A 17,456-nucleotide genomic window follows, 5' to 3' on the forward strand; every position below is an offset into this window, starting at 1 on the left:
CAGCGCCACCAACTGAACTGGAATCCGAACTCTGATCATCATCATCATCATCCTCATCCTCAGCTTTCTCAACATTATCTGGTTTGTGCACACCACCTCCATCCTCCTCTGGGTAACTCTGGAAAATTCCCACATTTTCCCCCCACTTTGGATTGTACTCAACACTCTTGGTGAACTTAATGGACTTAGAGTTAGTCATCCATATCCTGTATGCACCTTTCTCATACCCCATGAACAAACCATGTGCCCCACGCTTCCCAAGCTTGTTGCTTTGTGGGGTGTGTACCCACATGTCAGAACCAAAGATTTTCATGTGCTTGACGTTCGGTTTCTTACCAAACATCTTCTCGTACGGAGTGCAACCTATGGGTGATGACAGTCTCCGATTAACGGTATAAACAACCGTTGACAGAGCTTCCCCCCAAAACTTCTCAGGGAGGTTGGCATCATGCAACAAGGTTTTCAGGCCTTGAAGCAAAGTTTGATTTGCTCGCTCCGCAAGTCCATTCATCCATGGCGATCTAGGCGTTGACAAGTCATGCTGGATTCCCTTCTCAGTCAGGAAAGCTTCAAACTGCTGAGAAGTGAACTCCCCACCCTGATCGGTAAAAAGACAGCCGATACGTTTACCACGAACATTCTCCAGCCAAGCACAGAATGCCTTGAACTTAGGGAATGCTTGCGATTTCTGCTCAAGCATAAACACATGAATGTACCTGGAAAAAGAATCAATTAGAACCATGAAGTACCTTGCTCCTCCCAAAGATGGCGCAAGTGGACCAACCAGGTCTGCGTGCACTAGCTGGTAGGGTTTGGAAGCCTGCCTGCTAGACTCCTTGCCTTTTGGAGCAACCTTCACCTTGTTCTCTGCACAAGATACACATTTCATGTGATACTTACAAGGTTTGATGTTCAAACCTTCAACCAACTCTGGCATCTTGGCTAGCGCTTGCCAAGAGAGGTGACAAAATCTTCGATGTGCATCGTGAATGCATCCTGCATGAAGAACTTTGTTAGTTTGTGCAACACAACAAGAATCAGCATTAGACACAACAGCATTGTCATCATAAGTTATACAGAATAAACCATCCATAAACTTTGCATGCAAAACGTCCTCTTTGTCAGAATTCAGGCTCGGTCAGAGGTATGTGCCTATCTCTCCAGGCACCGGCTGAATTCTTTCGACCTCCCTCCGGCGACTCCCGGTAGGAAAAACACACGAGGTCCGTTCCGGCGATTTTCCTCAGGCTGTGAGGAAAACACACCAATTGCTCTCCTCCTCCCTGCTCTCCAGCATATCCCCAGGGAGGGGAATCAGACACAGACAGAAATGTATCTTACATTCTTTTATTCCTGTCTTTCACTTCAGTACAGAGAAAACATGTCTGCTCTGTTCAACAAACAGAGAAAAACTCCAAACTCCACCCATGTACATCCTGTACAGGTCATATGACACACACACTGAGCTAACATCCGGTGCTCAGTACAGAATGGACTGCCCCTTTGTTTCCATGGCAACAGTCACATACATCCTGTCTGGCTTTGCAACCACAAGCAGCTGACTTGGCAGCTGGAGCCTTTGCTTGCTGCAGCATTGCTGCTTTAGAATAACATACTCCCCCTAAAGTATCAATGCGTGCTGCGAGCAAAGCGTCATCCAGAGAAGAAAACAAACAGTTGTTATACTTATAACACTCCCCTGTTGTTTCAGTTCCACCCTTGGAACTACCCGCCACTGGTTTTACCAATGTACCTCTCTGGTTGTGTGACTTCCAAGGAATGAGTGCTTCTGCATTACCTTGGTTAGCAACTCTCTGTTGTGCCTTTGTCTCTGACTCAGACACAACTTCAATTCGACCTTGGTCGTTTACAACAGCAACACATGCAATAGTTAGGTTTGCAAACTCTTTTGAATACCTCTTGGGTGGTACACCCTTCGTTGCTCTTTCAGACCTCCGTAAGAGGTGCTGCTCTCCCTTGCTTTCTGGTTCAGCCTCTGAACTCTCTGGAGAACCAGTACTAAGCTTAATCAGTGGTTCATCCTCCTCTTCTGAGGGTCTAGTCATTGTGTGAGATTTCTTCTCAATGACTGTGACAACTGAGCTGTCTGAGCTATCGCTGTCATCATCAGTACTACTGAACTCAATAAGATCAAACTCATCATCATCATCATCATCATCATCATCAGAATCATCATCATCACCTGTGGGAAATGTGTGAACAATCACTCTCTCCTGTTCAGGAGCACTCTCTAGAAATTTTGTGAGAATCACCTTACCAGATTCAGACAAAATTACTCTGTAGAGACCCTTTTCATAACCCACAAAAATGCCTCTGGCATTCTTTACTCCACCTGGAGCTTCTGTTCTCACATGAGACCCGAAAACCTTGAAATGGGCAACAGAAGGTTTTCTGTGGAACAGTTTCTCAAAAGGAGAACATCCCAAGTCTTTTGAAACCTTTCTCAACCACGTGTAACAATATGACATTAGCGACTCAGCCCAGTACTCATGTGACAGACGTGAACTAAGCAATTGCGCTTCCATTCCCTTTTGCAATTCTTTGTTCACCCTAACACAGACACATCTGTTCCAAGCTTCTTCGGAACTAGCAATTTTGTGTCTTATCCCTTTCTTCTTCAGGAACCTCTGGAAATCCTGTAAGAGAAAAATTGGCTTCTCATCTGTGCAAAGACAATCTATGTCAGCATCATGCATATTTTTAACCTTGTCACAAAACTCTTTAAACCTTTCTAAGGCTTCTTTCGGTCTCTCCAAAAGATAAATCCAGACAAAACTGGTAAAAGAATCAACACATATTAGGTAATACTTTGCATTGCCTCTAGATGGTGCTAAAGGACCAATCACATCAGCATACACCCGCTGAAATGCCTTGTCGACCCTCGAGGTGACCTGCTTGGCGTTCTTCTCAGCTACACCTGCAAAAGAAATCATGTTAGAATCACAAGAATTACATTCCATGTAATCACTTTGATCAAAAGTCAACAAATACAGTCCATCTTTCTCTTTGGCAGAAAGATACAACTCTCCATCTTTGTAGATCTCGCAGTGTTGATCATCATAGGACAGTTTTAGTCCATTCTTGGCAATCTGCGAAACGCTGAGCAGATTGTACTTCAACTCTGGAACCAAATAAACATTGTTTATAGTCAAGTTCAGACTTTTAAGATACACAGTCCCAATTCCGGTGGCTTCCAGCTCTTGACCGTTGGCTTGTTGTACAACGAAGCTTTGCTTCTTAAACGACGAAAACAAATCCCTGCGATGGGTCATGTGAACCGTCGCTCCCGTGTCTAAAACGAAGGAATTCCCCACTTGTGGTGTGGCTTTTAGGGACATCAAAGCCTTTGCAGGCTTCGCCTGTGACTTGGCATGACTTCTGCCTGACGCCTCAGACTTCGTGGAGCTTCCCTTGTTCTGACGTGGCTTCTTGCAGTACCGCTGAAGATGCCCAGTCTGTGCACAATTGTGGCATCGGACAACGTTCAAAGCTACGGCGTCTCCTCCAGTAGCTACAGCAGTGGGGGTGTTAGAACTCCGTTCTTGTCTCCCCCTGTCCTTCACTTCCAGGGCGGCAAGTCTGTCATGTTCATTCAGAACCACGGCAAAGACCCTGTCCGACGTTAGATCTTGCGCTGGGAGAGACCCCAGCTGACTGGCAACAGTTTTGTAAGTCCGATTCAGGCTGTTGATCACCATGAAGCAAAACACTTCCTCCTGCAGACGGAAATTGCGTTCCACCATCTGCTGACGCAGAAATTTCATTTCCGTCAGGTGCGCTTGAACATCTCCACCAGGCGCAAGCCTCAGGTTAGTCAGCTTTTCAAAATACAGCAACGCTGAAGAACCTGCATCTCTCTGATGTGTCCTTCTCAGCGTGTCCCAAACATCTTTCGCGTGCGGTAAATTTTGTATATGAATAAGCTGAGAGTCTGACACGCACAGAATTATAGCAGTTCTGGCCTTCACATCCTGTGACTCCCAAGGACGCGTTGGTGCGGCAGGGATGGGGTTCTCTTTCACCCCAAACAGTCTCTGATTCTGCAGCAAGGCCTTCATCTTAATAGACCAAGATGCATAATTGTCACTGGTCAAAAGGGGTGGAGAAGGCAGGCCCCCCCCCTTTCTTGGCATCCATTTTGAGTCCTTGCATTGACTCTCAAGCACAAGCCTCTAAAATCCAATAGCTGGCTTGTTTACACTCTGTGCACCTGGCAGCAATAACACTGGCTGCTTGGAAAGTCCCTTTCCAACAGTTCCTTTGTAAAGGCCTAGTCAAAACACGAGCTGTTTTTGCTTCTCCGAGCACAGCCTGACATCCAGCCCTTATCTGCGTTGCTAAGCAACCACATTCCTTTCCTTGGACAGGAAAAACCACAGGAATGTTTGGAATGCAGACTCTTCTCTCTCGGAGCTGTTTTTCCCAAACGTTGCTCCCATGAAGCAGAGAATTAATCCATCTGCATTCACACTTTTAAGCCCGAAAATCTCATACCTGGGCTCCGTAGCTTGGCTTTCAGCTTCCTCTGGTCAGCTTCTGGCTGCAGAGAATCAGCTTCCATCTCAGGCTTCCATGGAGAGGGATGAATACAGTCTCCTTGATGCAGACTCCCATGGATCGTAGCAACCGTCAACTGCTACCAATATCAGAATTCAGGCTCGGTCAGAGGTATGTGCCTATCTCTCCAGGCACCGGCTGAATTCTTTCGACCTCCCTCCGGCGACTCCCGGTAGGAAAAACACACGAGGTCCGTTCCGGCGATTTTCCTCAGGCTGTGAGGAAAACACACCAATTGCTCTCCTCCTCCCTGCTCTCCAGCATATCCCCAGGGAGGGGAATCAGACACAGACAGAAATGTATCTTACATTCTTTTATTCCTGTCTTTCACTTCAGTACAGAGAAAACATGTCTGCTCTGTTCAACAAACAGAGAAAAACTCCAAACTCCACCCATGTACATCCTGTACAGGTCATATGACACACACACTGAGCTAACATCCGGTGCTCAGTACAGAATGGACTGCCCCTTTGTTTCCATGGCAACAGTCACATACATCCTGTCTGGCTTTGCAGCCACAAGCAGCTGACTTGGCAGCTGGAGCCTTTGCTTGCTGCAGCATTGCTGCTTTAGAATAACACTCTTTGCCTTTCCTGATGACACAGACGCTCCTCTTGAAGGAAATCTCAAAACCACGCCCAGTCAGCTGTGGGACACTTAGCAAATTGTCTGCAGCTCCTGGAACATAAAGTACATTACTGATGGTTGTATGCAAACTTGCAAGTTTAACAGTCCCTTCTCCTGCAATTTGCAACGTCCTTCCATCAGCCAGGTGGATCTCTCCGTCTTGCAGTGTGAAGGAGATAAACAGGTGTCTATCCTTTGATAAATGGCGCTTGGCGCCTGAGTCCACAATAAACCTGGCTTTTGGAGCAGTCTTTTCAGCAAGCAAAACCTTGTTTTCCACCGGCGTAGGCTTTTGCAGCTTGTCCCCCTGCTCCTGGCCATCAGACTTGCCTTTAGCCTTTGGTGAAGCAGTGCCAGCAAACAACGCTTTGTTTTCCACTGGCGTGGGCTCTTCACCCCCCCTCTGCTTCGGGCCATCTGCAGGCATCTGTCTTTGTTTACCTCTGGCCTTCCGGCCTCTGCAAAGACGATGACCTTGGTTCCCACGAGAAACAGAGCTCTCAGCTGCCGACTCCTTGGCTCCCCCTGGAGGCTGGAATGCTGCCTGGGCTGACATCACAGTCTGCTCCCTCTGCAGTTTGCAACCGGTGCCCTCTGCATCCCTGCATTCACTCGCATTCTGGGAAACAGCCAGGACCTCCGATGCACTCACACCCTGGGAATTCAGACTCTGAACTGGGACGATTGGCAGATGGGCAGCTTTCAAAGCATTCCACATCTTAGGTGCCGTCACGTTGCCAGCAAGCATTTTTATTTCCTCTAGAGAGACGGACAAGACGATTATGTCAATGGCCCTCGAATCCTGGGCCCTCCATCTATCTGTCAGAGGAACTGGAGGGGCTTGAGACACAGTATGCCATACTCCATACTGACGCAGCAAACTCTCACACCATTTTGCCCTGGTCTGATCATTTTTTTCATTTAACTTAGGGCATTCCGCAGCTTGGAAAAATTCCATTTCAGGTTTTCCTTGAGCCCGAGCCTCTCTCTTTACCTCAAAGAGTCCTTATCTTGGCAGCTCTGGCTCGGCTCCCAGGCCAATTAAGGTACCGCTCCGGCGGGAAGGTAAACTGCGTTTCTGTGCGCTGCTCTGGTTCACCAGAAGTAGTTTAGTCATGCTGGCCACATGACCCAGAAGCTGTACGCCGGCTCCGTCGGCCAGTAAAGTGAGATGAACGCCGCAATCCCAGAGTTGTCTACAACTGGGTCTAATGGTCAGGGGTCCCTTTACCTTTACCTTTACTTGAAGGACCAAACCAAGAATTACAACTATCTCTTCCTCAAAATGGTTCAGCCTCCGCCACCTTTACTGCAGTCAACTGAAGGCAACCAACTATGCCCTGGGGCCCCCGATCTTTCTCACTGCCAATGAAAACTAATAAATGAAAAGGAAGAGAAGCTACCCATGTCACACTGACACAAACACCTTGCATATGAACTTCGTAAAATAATGAAAGTGTACTACCCCTCCCCCCTCCGCTTGCTCTCCCCACCTCTCAATTCCTCAGCCTTACACTGTATACAACATTAAAGTCTGTCTGTCTTTGAATTTTTATGATATCCAAAGTAACAGAGTAGCTTACAGTTAGGAAGCCAAATAGTTATTCTAGTTGATAGTTCCTTTTTACAGACTATACAGTGGCCAGACTCTTGCTATTCAAAAGAACTTTACTTTCATAATCATATAACTGAGAAGAATAGAAGAGGAGTCTGTAACCTGAAGTGTATGTAACCCGAGGTACCACTGTACAATCTTCTGCTTATTCAAACACGGGCACGTTCTCCCTTGAATTCTCTTATAGTTTGTTATGAAACATTTTTCTTTCACATCAGCCGTATTGTCTCTGTTTCTGCACAGGTTTCTGCTTATTAACATTTAGTGGCCGCCGGGACCACATAACACCGGTCTTGAGAGATCTGCATTGGCTCCCAGTACGTTTCTGAGCACACTTCAAAGTGTTGGTGCTGACATTTAAAGCCTTAAACGGCCTTGGTCCTGTATACCTGTAGGAGCATCTCCACCCCCATCATTCAGCCCGGATACTGAGATCCAGAGCCGAGGGCCTTCTGGTGGTTCCCTCATTGTGAGAAGTGAGGTTACAGGGAACCAGACAGGGGGCCTTCTCTGTAGTGGCGCCCACCCTGTGAAACACCCTCCCTTCAGATGTGAAGGAAATAAGCAGCTATCCTATGTTTAAAAGACATCTGAAGGCAGCCCTGTTTAGGGAAGTTTTTAATATTTAATGCTGTACTGTTTTTAACACTTGATTGGAAGCTGCCCAGAGTGGCTGGGGAAACTCAGCCAGATGGGCGGGGTATAAATAATAAATTATTATTATTATTATTATTATTACATAATGATCTTCCTCTGCTTCACTTCAGATAATTCAGTGGGGCCTCTTCTCAGTTCATTCTCTTCTGGATCAGTGCCTTAATCCTTTGTAGATTCTGTATATCACAGAATAACCATTGAGATGTCCCCAGATGTTGTTGTCCAGTTCCCATCAGCTTCAGCCACAGGGCAGACAGTCAAAGATGATAGAAACTCTAATCTGGACCTCACCACCTGGACTCTGCTGCCCTATATCCTTCCCATTGAAAGAAATGTGAAAATTAATTTTGGACGCTATAGATTTATCCTGGTCTGGAGCATGCAATGGCTTTTGTTTTGCAGCTGTGTGATTTGTGCTCATATTGTATTGTGGTGGCCATTGGCTATAAACAATAAAATTTATAGATACGGTAGATTGAACTGCAAAAATAAGTAATAAAATAATAAAATGATTTTATTTTTTTGGTCCTCACTCCAAAATGGTGTGTGTGATTTTGGTTATATTGGGGGTGGGGTGGGGGGTGGAGAAGTATGAAGGCCAAAACCGCTCCCCTCCTCTGCTAAATGGATGCAGGAGACCAGAGGCAGTGAATGAAAAATCAGGGAAGGAGAAACCCTCCAAGTGTCACTATTTTCCACGGATGTCCCTGATTTAGAGAAGCCGTCCTGGTTTCTGATTTGATTCCAGAATGTCCCGCTTCTCCTTAGGGTCTCCCTATTTTCATTGAAGAAATGCTGGAGGGAATGGAGTTATCCGACCCCCGGGCATCTGACAAGGCAATCCTGTATAGGGACGTTTGAAAATGTTTAATGTTTTATTATGTTTTTTATATATGTTGGAAACTTCCCAGAGTGGCTGGGGCAACGTAATAAGATGTGCGGTATATAAATAGGAAAATTATATTTATGGAATGGGATGTTCCTATTTTCATCAGAGAAATGTTGGAGGGTTTGGAAAGGTCGGTTGCTGGAGCTAAGTGATTTCATGATCCCAACCAGCAGAGCTGGGAACTGGACTGCCTCCTCCAGCTACACATTCGGGCTGCAGGCATAGCTGTTAACCTTCCCTTTCTTTGCGGGAAATTCCCTTATTCCAGTGCCAATTCCAGCTGCTATCCCGGACTGTTAGATATCCAGTAGACTGTCCCCGGGACAGGTGAGGCTGCTGATCCCTTATTTTCAAATCTGAAAATTGACAGCTATGGCTGCAGGGTGGCATCGTCCCAGCTTTCTGAAAATATTTGCTGATAAGGAAACCAGTGACTGCACATCAGATCACAAGGAGACTTATTTGTGCAACATTCTGGATATCCGAGAAGATGCCAGGTAGATTCCAATGATAGGATAAATTTTGAGGGACAGCGCAAGGGGGCGCATCCAGCCTCGCAGCCCCCCAGGGCCCAACCCACAGCCAGCGAGCTCCGATGCCCAGAGAGGCAGGAAAGGGGGCCAGCCAGGGGGACTCGAGAGCGGCTGCACTTTCCTGTCCCCCGCCGAGGAGAGCGGAGGAGCAGCGGCCCCGTGGCCTGGCGAGTTTCCCCGGAGAGGAGCCGGATTCCGCTGCAGGGACGGAGCGAGGAGTCCGAGGTGCAGGAGGCGGAGAGCAGGTGGGCCTGGCAGGATCAGGCCCCGAGCGGAGTCAGAGGCTGCAGGGCGCCCCCCCCCCAAGCGGGCAGGAAGGGGAAGGGGCGCAGCTGAGGGGCAGGGCATCTGCAGGAGGGCACAGGGGCAAACATCTCTGGCTCAGGCTGGCACGGACCCTGCCGGAGACCCTGGGGAGCTGCTCCCTTCAGTCCGGAGCTCAAGGGGCAGAATGAGGGCTCCAAGGCAGCTGCTGCTTCCCGGTGGACGATGCATAGAGTCGCTCACGGATCAGCGGCGGAGCTGGGGCTTTTGCCGGCCCTCTCCCTGTCCCTCTGCAGGGAGCCCCGTCCTCTTCCAGGGTCCTCCCCACGGCGGAGAGGGAAGGGGAGGCAGGGGGGGGAATGGAAGAGCAGTGCAGCACGAGGGGGGGCTCTTCCTGTGCAGCCCCCTGACACCCTTTGCAGGCCACTACTCCTGCCCCCCTTCCACTGCCAGTGCCATTGATAAACCTATTGCCCTCCTTCGTGAATTGGTCGCCTTCTAAAGCACTCTTAGCCGCCACCACCATCACTGCATCTTGTGGCAATGATGTGCATCAGATTCATTTAGCAAGGAAATGGCTTCTTTTGTTTTCCCCAAATCAAGGTACACTGTGCCTACACATGGAGGTTCTGTTGTTCTGTCACGGCTAATAAAACAGCTAATAGATCTATTTCCCGGAGAACGCATCTGATCTTTTCCCAAGCTGTCAAAGCTAGTGGCCTCTTGTGTCTGCATGTAAATAAGTGAGACTTATTTATTCATTAATTGTTTTATTTCCACCTTCCTCAGTAAGGCAGCAGAGTTGAAGGCTGAGGGTTGAAGTGGGTGACAGTTTAGAGAATGCAGAGGAAAGGAGGATTCTTAAGAAGTGTGGCATATGGAAATGAATTAATGATAATAAAAACGTTGAAGACAGTATTGTTAAAGACTGAGGAAGGCGAAATTGAAATTAGCTATTCATGTTCAGATTATTACTCATTTCATTTATATACTGCTTCATATTTTTAAGGAAAAAATTCTCAAAGCAATTAAAGGGAAATCTCGTTGCAGTTTGTGTCCATAGGATGTTGAGAACATTAACTCTGTAGATCCAGGAGTTCTCTCCTCTTGATAGTCTCAGATTTGATTGTTCTTTCTGATAGAGCAGGAGGAACATTTTTGGGCTTAAAGCTGCATTGATTCTGGAGGCCACATTCCAGTGAGCTTTGTGGCCAATGTATGCACATGCATGCGCACACAGAAAAGAGATGCAGACCATAAAGTCACATGCACACACGCCAGAGGTGCTGCACACACTGACCAGACATGCCATCTAGCATACATACAAGTCTTGCAAACTCAATCAGCATGTTTAGACCTTCCAACCCCAGTCTTGGGGGGGGAGGAAAAATAAGAGCACAACAAGACCCTTCTGAATTAGCAAGGAGATCTGTGGGAAAAAGACCCTTCAGATTGTTCTTTAGAAATCCTCTTTAAAGAGCAGCCAGAGGGATCATTTATTTTCCTTTTGCCCCATTTCAGCACTGTGCTGGTTTGTGCTGAAATTGGAGTTGAAAAGATCTCTCTAAGGACCCTTAGGCATCTTTCTCTCCAGGACAGACAGAGATCTTCATCCTATGATCAGATCAGGAGATGGAAACGGCAGGGACTAGCAGGACACACCCTGTGGCTTGGGAAGCCATATGCAGCCAATGGACTGCAAGTTAGAGTGTCTTCAGTCAAGAGAGTTTATGACCATCAAATATAAAATATTTTGGAGTGGGTTGTTTGATTTTGTTGTTCAATATTCCTTTTGTCAGTTTCTTGGGCTGTGCAGATCCCATACATTTAAAGCACGTGGCTTCGCCCAGAGAACCACGGGACCTGTAGTTTATTGCTAGAGTTCTCAACACCCCTAACAAACTGCAGCTGGCAGGATTTCTTGGGTGAAGCCATGTACTTTAAATGTTAGGTGGGTCTGTCACAGCCTTAATCATATACAAAGATTTGTTGCTGCCTTTCCAACATGCTAGAAGTTGCAGCCAGGATCAGCATTCCCTGTCCACTGAACATGCTCAGTCCTCTCACTGGGTTGTTTTTGGATTTCCCTCCCACTGCCTTGGTTCCCCCCCCCCCCCGCAAAAAAAAAATTATTTGTACTTCCATAAACCGTTTCCCCCAGTCTTTGGATAACTTCCCCTCGTCCTTGGGTGGAGTTGTTTGGGTGACATAAAGATTGTCATTCACATCCTGAACATTAGAAATAGAAAGAGTAATAATATATTTCAAAAACTGGCAAATGGTTAAAAAATGTCCTTTTGTTTTTATTCTTGGGTTTTATTTTACTTTGTGTTTATTTCTTTTCCAGCAGGGTGGCATAAAAATGTAAGAGCAGGGACCCAGGAGACCCATTCAAAGGGAGAGACTGGAGTGCAAAGGAAAGAAACCTCCTACCGGCCAAGTTGGGACCATCAGGGATCTTCTGCCTCGGGCAGATTTATGTCAGATTAAGCAGGAGCCAGAGGAGGGGCAGCCGCAGCAGCAGTGGGATGCCCAGAAGCAGGATTTCCTGAAGACGATGCAGCCCCCTCGTTCAGGGTGGGAAACCCCACAGGCTCCCAGTTCTCCCCACTCCGGGGATGGTGTCCTCTCCTTCAGGGGAGCTGCAGATGCCAGTCGGTGGCCCAGTGGGAGAGCAGGGGGGACAGACCAGACCCTGCTCCCAGACACTGAGGGGCTTCTGGGAAAGGTAAGTGCCCTCCTCTCACCTGCGTTTCCAGCACTGGAGGTCACAGGTCCACTGCCTCTCGACATGGAGGTTCTGTTTACCTTTGGTGGTGAATATTCCTCCTCCCTGCACTTTCTCTCTAATCCATTTTAAAAAGGCTTGCTAGACCAAACTTTCTTACACATGGGAGGTTTGCGATCATATCTCCTGATGTTGTTACTTTAATAAAGCAACCACAGGGGACTTGGAATTTCATCAGAGCAGAAGCTATGTCAGAAGAGGGGTCCTTCCACCAACCTCCATTTTCCTCCTCTAAATTTCCTCCATTTCCAAAATGCTCTTTTTGCTCCCCACTGGGGTAGAAATCTTGGCACGTCTTGCAGCCTCAGCACTGCCATGTGCAGTTCAAATAGAGTAACACTGGCCTACCTTGCAAGGTTGCTGCAAGATTTATTAAGATAATGGCCAGGTTCAGATGACTAAATCACAGCCTGAAAAGCTGGGTTAAAAATAGGAACAGTTTTTAATGCATTGCTGCAGCAAAGTTATGCTAAAGCCTAAGTTGACCCAAGTTTAAAACTAAAAACTCTAGCCGCCACCACCCCAGTCTCCTGGCCCCCACAACCAGAATGGATCACTCCAGGAAGGACCCCCACCCAACCTTTAGTGAGAGAGGGGAAAAGAGAAGGACTCTGCATGGGTAGTTGCACAAATTTACCAGCTGTGGTCCTGCACTGGCAGCAAGGCTAACAAACAGGGGAGCTGGGAACGTGCTGGTCCCATATCTCCCTGCATCTGCTTCCTGACCTAATTGTCCCAGCTTACCTCATGATTGGGCCGGCCCTGAGGGTGAACTGTGATGAAACCAGGCAGTCTCTTATGAGCCATAACTAACAAACTTTCCATTTTGCCCAAACCAGGAAACTACAGCTGCCAGCTTTGGAATAAGCTGGGATATTAAGCTAACTTCAAACTGTGCTTGGTGAAAACAGGAAACTCTGGCTGATCAGTGGCTTCGTGGTTTGACTGATTCCACTGATAGCAGTAAAAATAGGAAGCCCTGTTGCATTCGAAGGGGTTGTTTGGACAGAGTCTCTGATCAGCATGCCTAGCAGGACAGGCTTAAAAAGGTAAAGGGACCCCTGACCATTAGGTCCAGTCGTCACCAACTCTGGGGTTGCAGCGCTCATCTTGCTTTATTGGCCGAGGGAGCCGGCGTACACCTTCCGGGACATGTGGCCAGCATGACTAAACCGCTTCTTGCGAACCAGAGCAGCGCACGGAAATGCCGTTTACCTTCCTGCCCAAGCGGTACCTATTTATCTACTTGCACTTTGATGTGCTATCGTACTGCTAGGTTGGCAGGAGCAGGGACCGAGCAACGGGAGCTCACCCCATCGCAGGGATGCAAACTGCCAATTATTATTACTTGCACCCTGCCTATCTGACTGGGTTGCCTCTGCCCATCTGTGTAGCTTCCAACAAAATAAAAAACATCAAAAATTTCCTTGTAAAAGGCTGCCTTCGGAAGTCTTCCATTTTGTAGAAATGGCCTTCAGTTTTAAAGAATTGCCCTCTTTAAGGAATCACGTGGTGCAAACATGTAAGTTGTCCTCTAAGTCCAAACACACACATAGTAGGAGCAAGCAGTGCTCCAAAGTGCTTATCTTGCGAACTTGCCATCTAAGTTGTTTACTCCTGTTTCCCAAAAGGACAGGAGGGGGAGCAGAGGAGGAAACGGATGGGTTTGAAGGCTCTTTCCCTCAGCCGCCTCTCTCCCCTGAGGAACAAGAGCAAAGGGTTTTTGCAGGGCAGGAGGGCAGAGGAGGAGGCAGCGAGGGCAGAGGGAGCAGTGGGCGGATCCCCCGCCACTACCAGGGGGTCCAGATGCAAGCAAGGGACTTCCTTCTTCTCCATGCAAGGGCCACCCATGTATTCAGAGCAGTCCTTGGCAGATTAACTCTTAAGTTCCAAGGGATCTACTCTCAGGCCACTAATGTGCATACCATGCCAGCCTTAGGAAGCGAGGCGGGACAGGCAGGTGAAAGGAATTGCCAAAGGTATTTGAAAATGGGTGGGGGATCTTGGGAAGGGGGTGCCCGCTTGTGACTGAACTTTATTACGGTCATAGGCCAGGATTAAAAAGCATATAGATAAAATAGCAGTTAGGATTTTTTTAACCAATAATTGTTAGAGCAAATTAGGACATGGAAACAGGCATAGGATAAAACATCTAAATAAAATACAAGATTAAACACGGATAATGGATGGATAAAAAAACCTGATAATTAAAACAGATAAGAACTAAAAACAAACAAAGACACACAGTTAAAACAACTGTAAGAGCATAAGAACTAAAAGACTCGCAGTTAAAACAACTATAAGAGACTGCAGAGTAGAAGCCTCTTAAATAGAGGACACTCACAACATTAGAAACTGCTGTGCAAATATGGTTAAAACAGACAATTAAAACAATGTTCAACGCTAAATTTAGAAACAATGTACAACAATAAACTGTCCCAGGGAGTTGTCTCAGAGTCACCCATGGAACCGTGTTTGGGGCTTTTCATGTCGGACTATTTTGAGTTGGGCGATGGTCTGTGCCTACAGAAATGTACACAGAATCTGGCGACCATCCAGGTCATCTTTTGATCTTTGCCTAACAGCAAAAGGTCAATTTTTTGCTTTTGCGGGAGATCGGCTATCCTCACCAGTAGGGGATCCATGATCTTACTACGTGCCTCTTCATAATAGGGACATTTAAAGAACAAGTGTTCTGGGCTTCCTATCTCTCCCAATGGACAGGTGCAAAGTCTCTGAGCATACGGGACCCTTCTAAAGGCTTCATCCAGGACCAGCGAGGGAAGAGCCGAGCCTCTGGCGAGTGTAAAGGCCCTTCTTGCATCCCTAGATACGAGAAAGAAGAGATATGCTGCCAGTGCGGCTATATATCTCTCGATTTCTCCAATTCTATAGTTGGGGCACCTTGCACAGTCCTGCTGTCTCTCAGTGTCTAATATTCTTTGCCTGACCGTAGCTTTTGCCTGGCCCAAGCCCAGACTTAGAAGGGCTTGAGGGGCAAAACCCAGTTTCCGGAGGGTGTTCAGGACTGCAGTCTGCCAGCCCGACTGGAATTGGTCACAGAGGATCAATGGGGCTATCCCTCGGGGGAGCAGGTTCAATGTCAGCCATTTGTAAATTGATGTTAGGCAGATGCTAGCCTCCACTCTCATCATCCCCATTTCCAAGCTAACCCATGCGTTTGAGACACATCTGGGGACTTGGAGGAGAGCTCTAAGAAGTCTGGATTGAACTCTCTCAAGTGGGGAGAAAGCAGAGGAAGGTGGACCCAAAAAGAACCATAGAAGAGTTGTGCCAAAGTTTTGGCCTTGTATAATTTTAGAGCTGCGGGAATGAAGAAACCCCCTTGTGCTCTGAAGAATTTAAGGATACAGTACAATTAGCATTTTTTCCGCTAGGGGGTGCCCAATTGGGGCTTCTCCAGGGGCAGCAGAATGTCTTGGGCAGGAGAATCCCTGCAGGGGCTCTCAGACTCCCTTGGCTGTTTCTTCCCTCCCTCCCAGGAAGCTGCAACTGGCTCTGGATTCTGCGCTCCTCAGGAAGCTGAACCTGCAACCCTGGCGAGGATGGAAGTAGGAAGATGGACGGGTGACTTGGTCAGGCTGTCTCCCGCATCCCTCCCCACAACCTCTGAGCATTCCCTCCCAGGACCCTTGGAGAAATCTGGTGAGTTCCAGGGATGAGGAGAAGGGGACAGGGACAGATGGATGGTGGAGGGAGAAAGAGGAAAAGATGGAGAGGAGACAAATGGAAGGAAGTTCCTGACAGGAAGAAGGAAGGGGTGAGGCCTTCTCCGAAGCAGCTCTTTGTTTCTGAATCCATTTCCTAAAGTAGTGGGGGCAGATTTTCTTCCTCCAGGCTTTGAAATCTTAGGTGTTATTTCAATGGCAAGAATAATTGATTATAATGATGTTGCACACCAATCCTGAAAAATCGGTGAAGGGGAATGAAATGCTTCACATAATTATTTATAATTAATGTATTTAAATTGTTTCTATTACTCTTATTTTTTATAGACAGGGTCAGAATGATACATTCCACCAGCATCAAAACACAATAAATGCAGGCACCTTACCAGTTTGGTGGGGTTATGGGACAAAGGACCAGTTATCATGATACACAATTCCTGTGGCTGGAGGCTCTGCACTTAGGATTGGGGCTGCAGAGTGAGAGGGGCACCTCCCTGCTACACTGCTCTTCCTTTCCCCCCCTGCCTCCGCTTCCCTCTCCGCCGTGAGGAGAACCGTCAAAAGGGGCTGGCCTCCCTGCAGAGGGACAGGGAGAGGGGCGGCAAAAGCCCCAGCTCCGCCGCTGATCCGTGAGCGACTATATGCATCGTCCACCGGGAAGCAGCAGCTGCCTTGGAGCCCTCATTCTGCCCCTTGAGCTCAGGACTGAAGGGAGCAGCTCCCAAGGGTCTCCGGCAGGGTCCGTGCCAGCCTGAGCCAGAGATGTTTGCCCCTGTGCCCTCCTGCAGACGTCCTGCCCCTCAGCTGCGCCCCTTCCCTAAGTGCAGACTGGGGTTGTTTGTGTGAGTGAGTGAGTGAGTGAGTGAGTGGGATAATAATTTTAGTACCCCTGCGTAATGGCTTGTTTCTTCCGCACAGACATGAGACAACTCCAGTAGTAATTATCTCAAACTCATAAATCACTGTGGAGCTCAGTCTTCGGCCTGTTCATCCCAGCTTGCAGTTGCCGAGTCCTCCAGCAAAGAAGCCCCCACTTTCGCTTTCTTTTCCCCTCTTCTCGCAGATTCTCTCGAGCCTACGATTTTTTGGACAGGCTATTTCGGGGGCTCTGTGTCAGAGCTCAAACTGGAGATAACAGTCTGTGCCCCCCCCCGCCGGCACCCCCTCTTCCTGCTCCTCGTTCTTTGCTCCTGCTGCAGCTTGGCTGCTCCTCCCCTGCTTCACATTCCAACTGAATCACATCTCTTGCGTTCTCAGGCTCTGTCAGCGGAGGCACGAGAGGCTTGAGATTCACGGAGCTGACACCCTGTAATTTTGTCCGTCCCTAAGCTTCCATGGAGATACTGTGGTACAACCTTGGTGCAAATTTCAAAATAAGTACACAAAGCCAACAAAGAGACTCAGAGGTTTATAGTGGCACCAGCTTTCCTGGTCAAGAGTCCACTTTGTCGGACTGCAGCCCACAAAAGCTTAGGCCATAATACATTTATCTGCCTATAAAGGCTGCAAAAGATGAATCAACAGAAGCATTGTTCATCTATGGAATCTATCCTACAGGAGACAGTGATGGCCAGCAACATGGATAGCTTGAAAAAAAGGATAAGACTGACGTCCCTGCTCTGCCCTCGTGGTCTAGGCAATCATGCTTCTTGATACTAGTTTCTGGAAAGCACACGAAGGCAGAGAAGACTCTTGTGCTCCAATCCTGCTTGCTGGTTTCCCACAGGCATCTGGTTGGCCTCTGTGAGAAGAGGATGCTGGACTAGGTGGGCCTTTGCCTGATCCAGCAGGCTCTTCTTAGGTTCCAACATAGTGC

General features: G+C 47.8%; 1 protein-coding gene across 1 annotated transcript in view; it reads left to right on the plus strand.

Annotated features, from left to right (window-relative positions):
* The first annotated feature begins 8,980 nt into the window (after nucleotides 1-8,980).
* Nucleotides 8,981-17,456, plus strand: part of LOC307206208 (uncharacterized protein) — a 44,508-nt gene continuing 36,032 nt past the window's right edge. Inside the window, exons 1-2 of the mRNA XM_079959110.1 lie at nucleotides 8,981-9,124; nucleotides 15,455-15,617. Coding sequence (XP_079815236.1) covers nucleotides 15,518-15,617 — 100 coding nt within the window. The 5' untranslated portion in view covers nucleotides 8,981-9,124; nucleotides 15,455-15,517. The remainder of the gene's footprint in view (nucleotides 9,125-15,454; nucleotides 15,618-17,456) is intronic.

This window comes from Podarcis cretensis, assembly GCF_951804945.1.
Source record: "Podarcis cretensis genome assembly, chromosome: 2".
Classification (NCBI taxonomy): domain Eukaryota; kingdom Metazoa; phylum Chordata; class Lepidosauria; order Squamata; family Lacertidae; genus Podarcis; species Podarcis cretensis.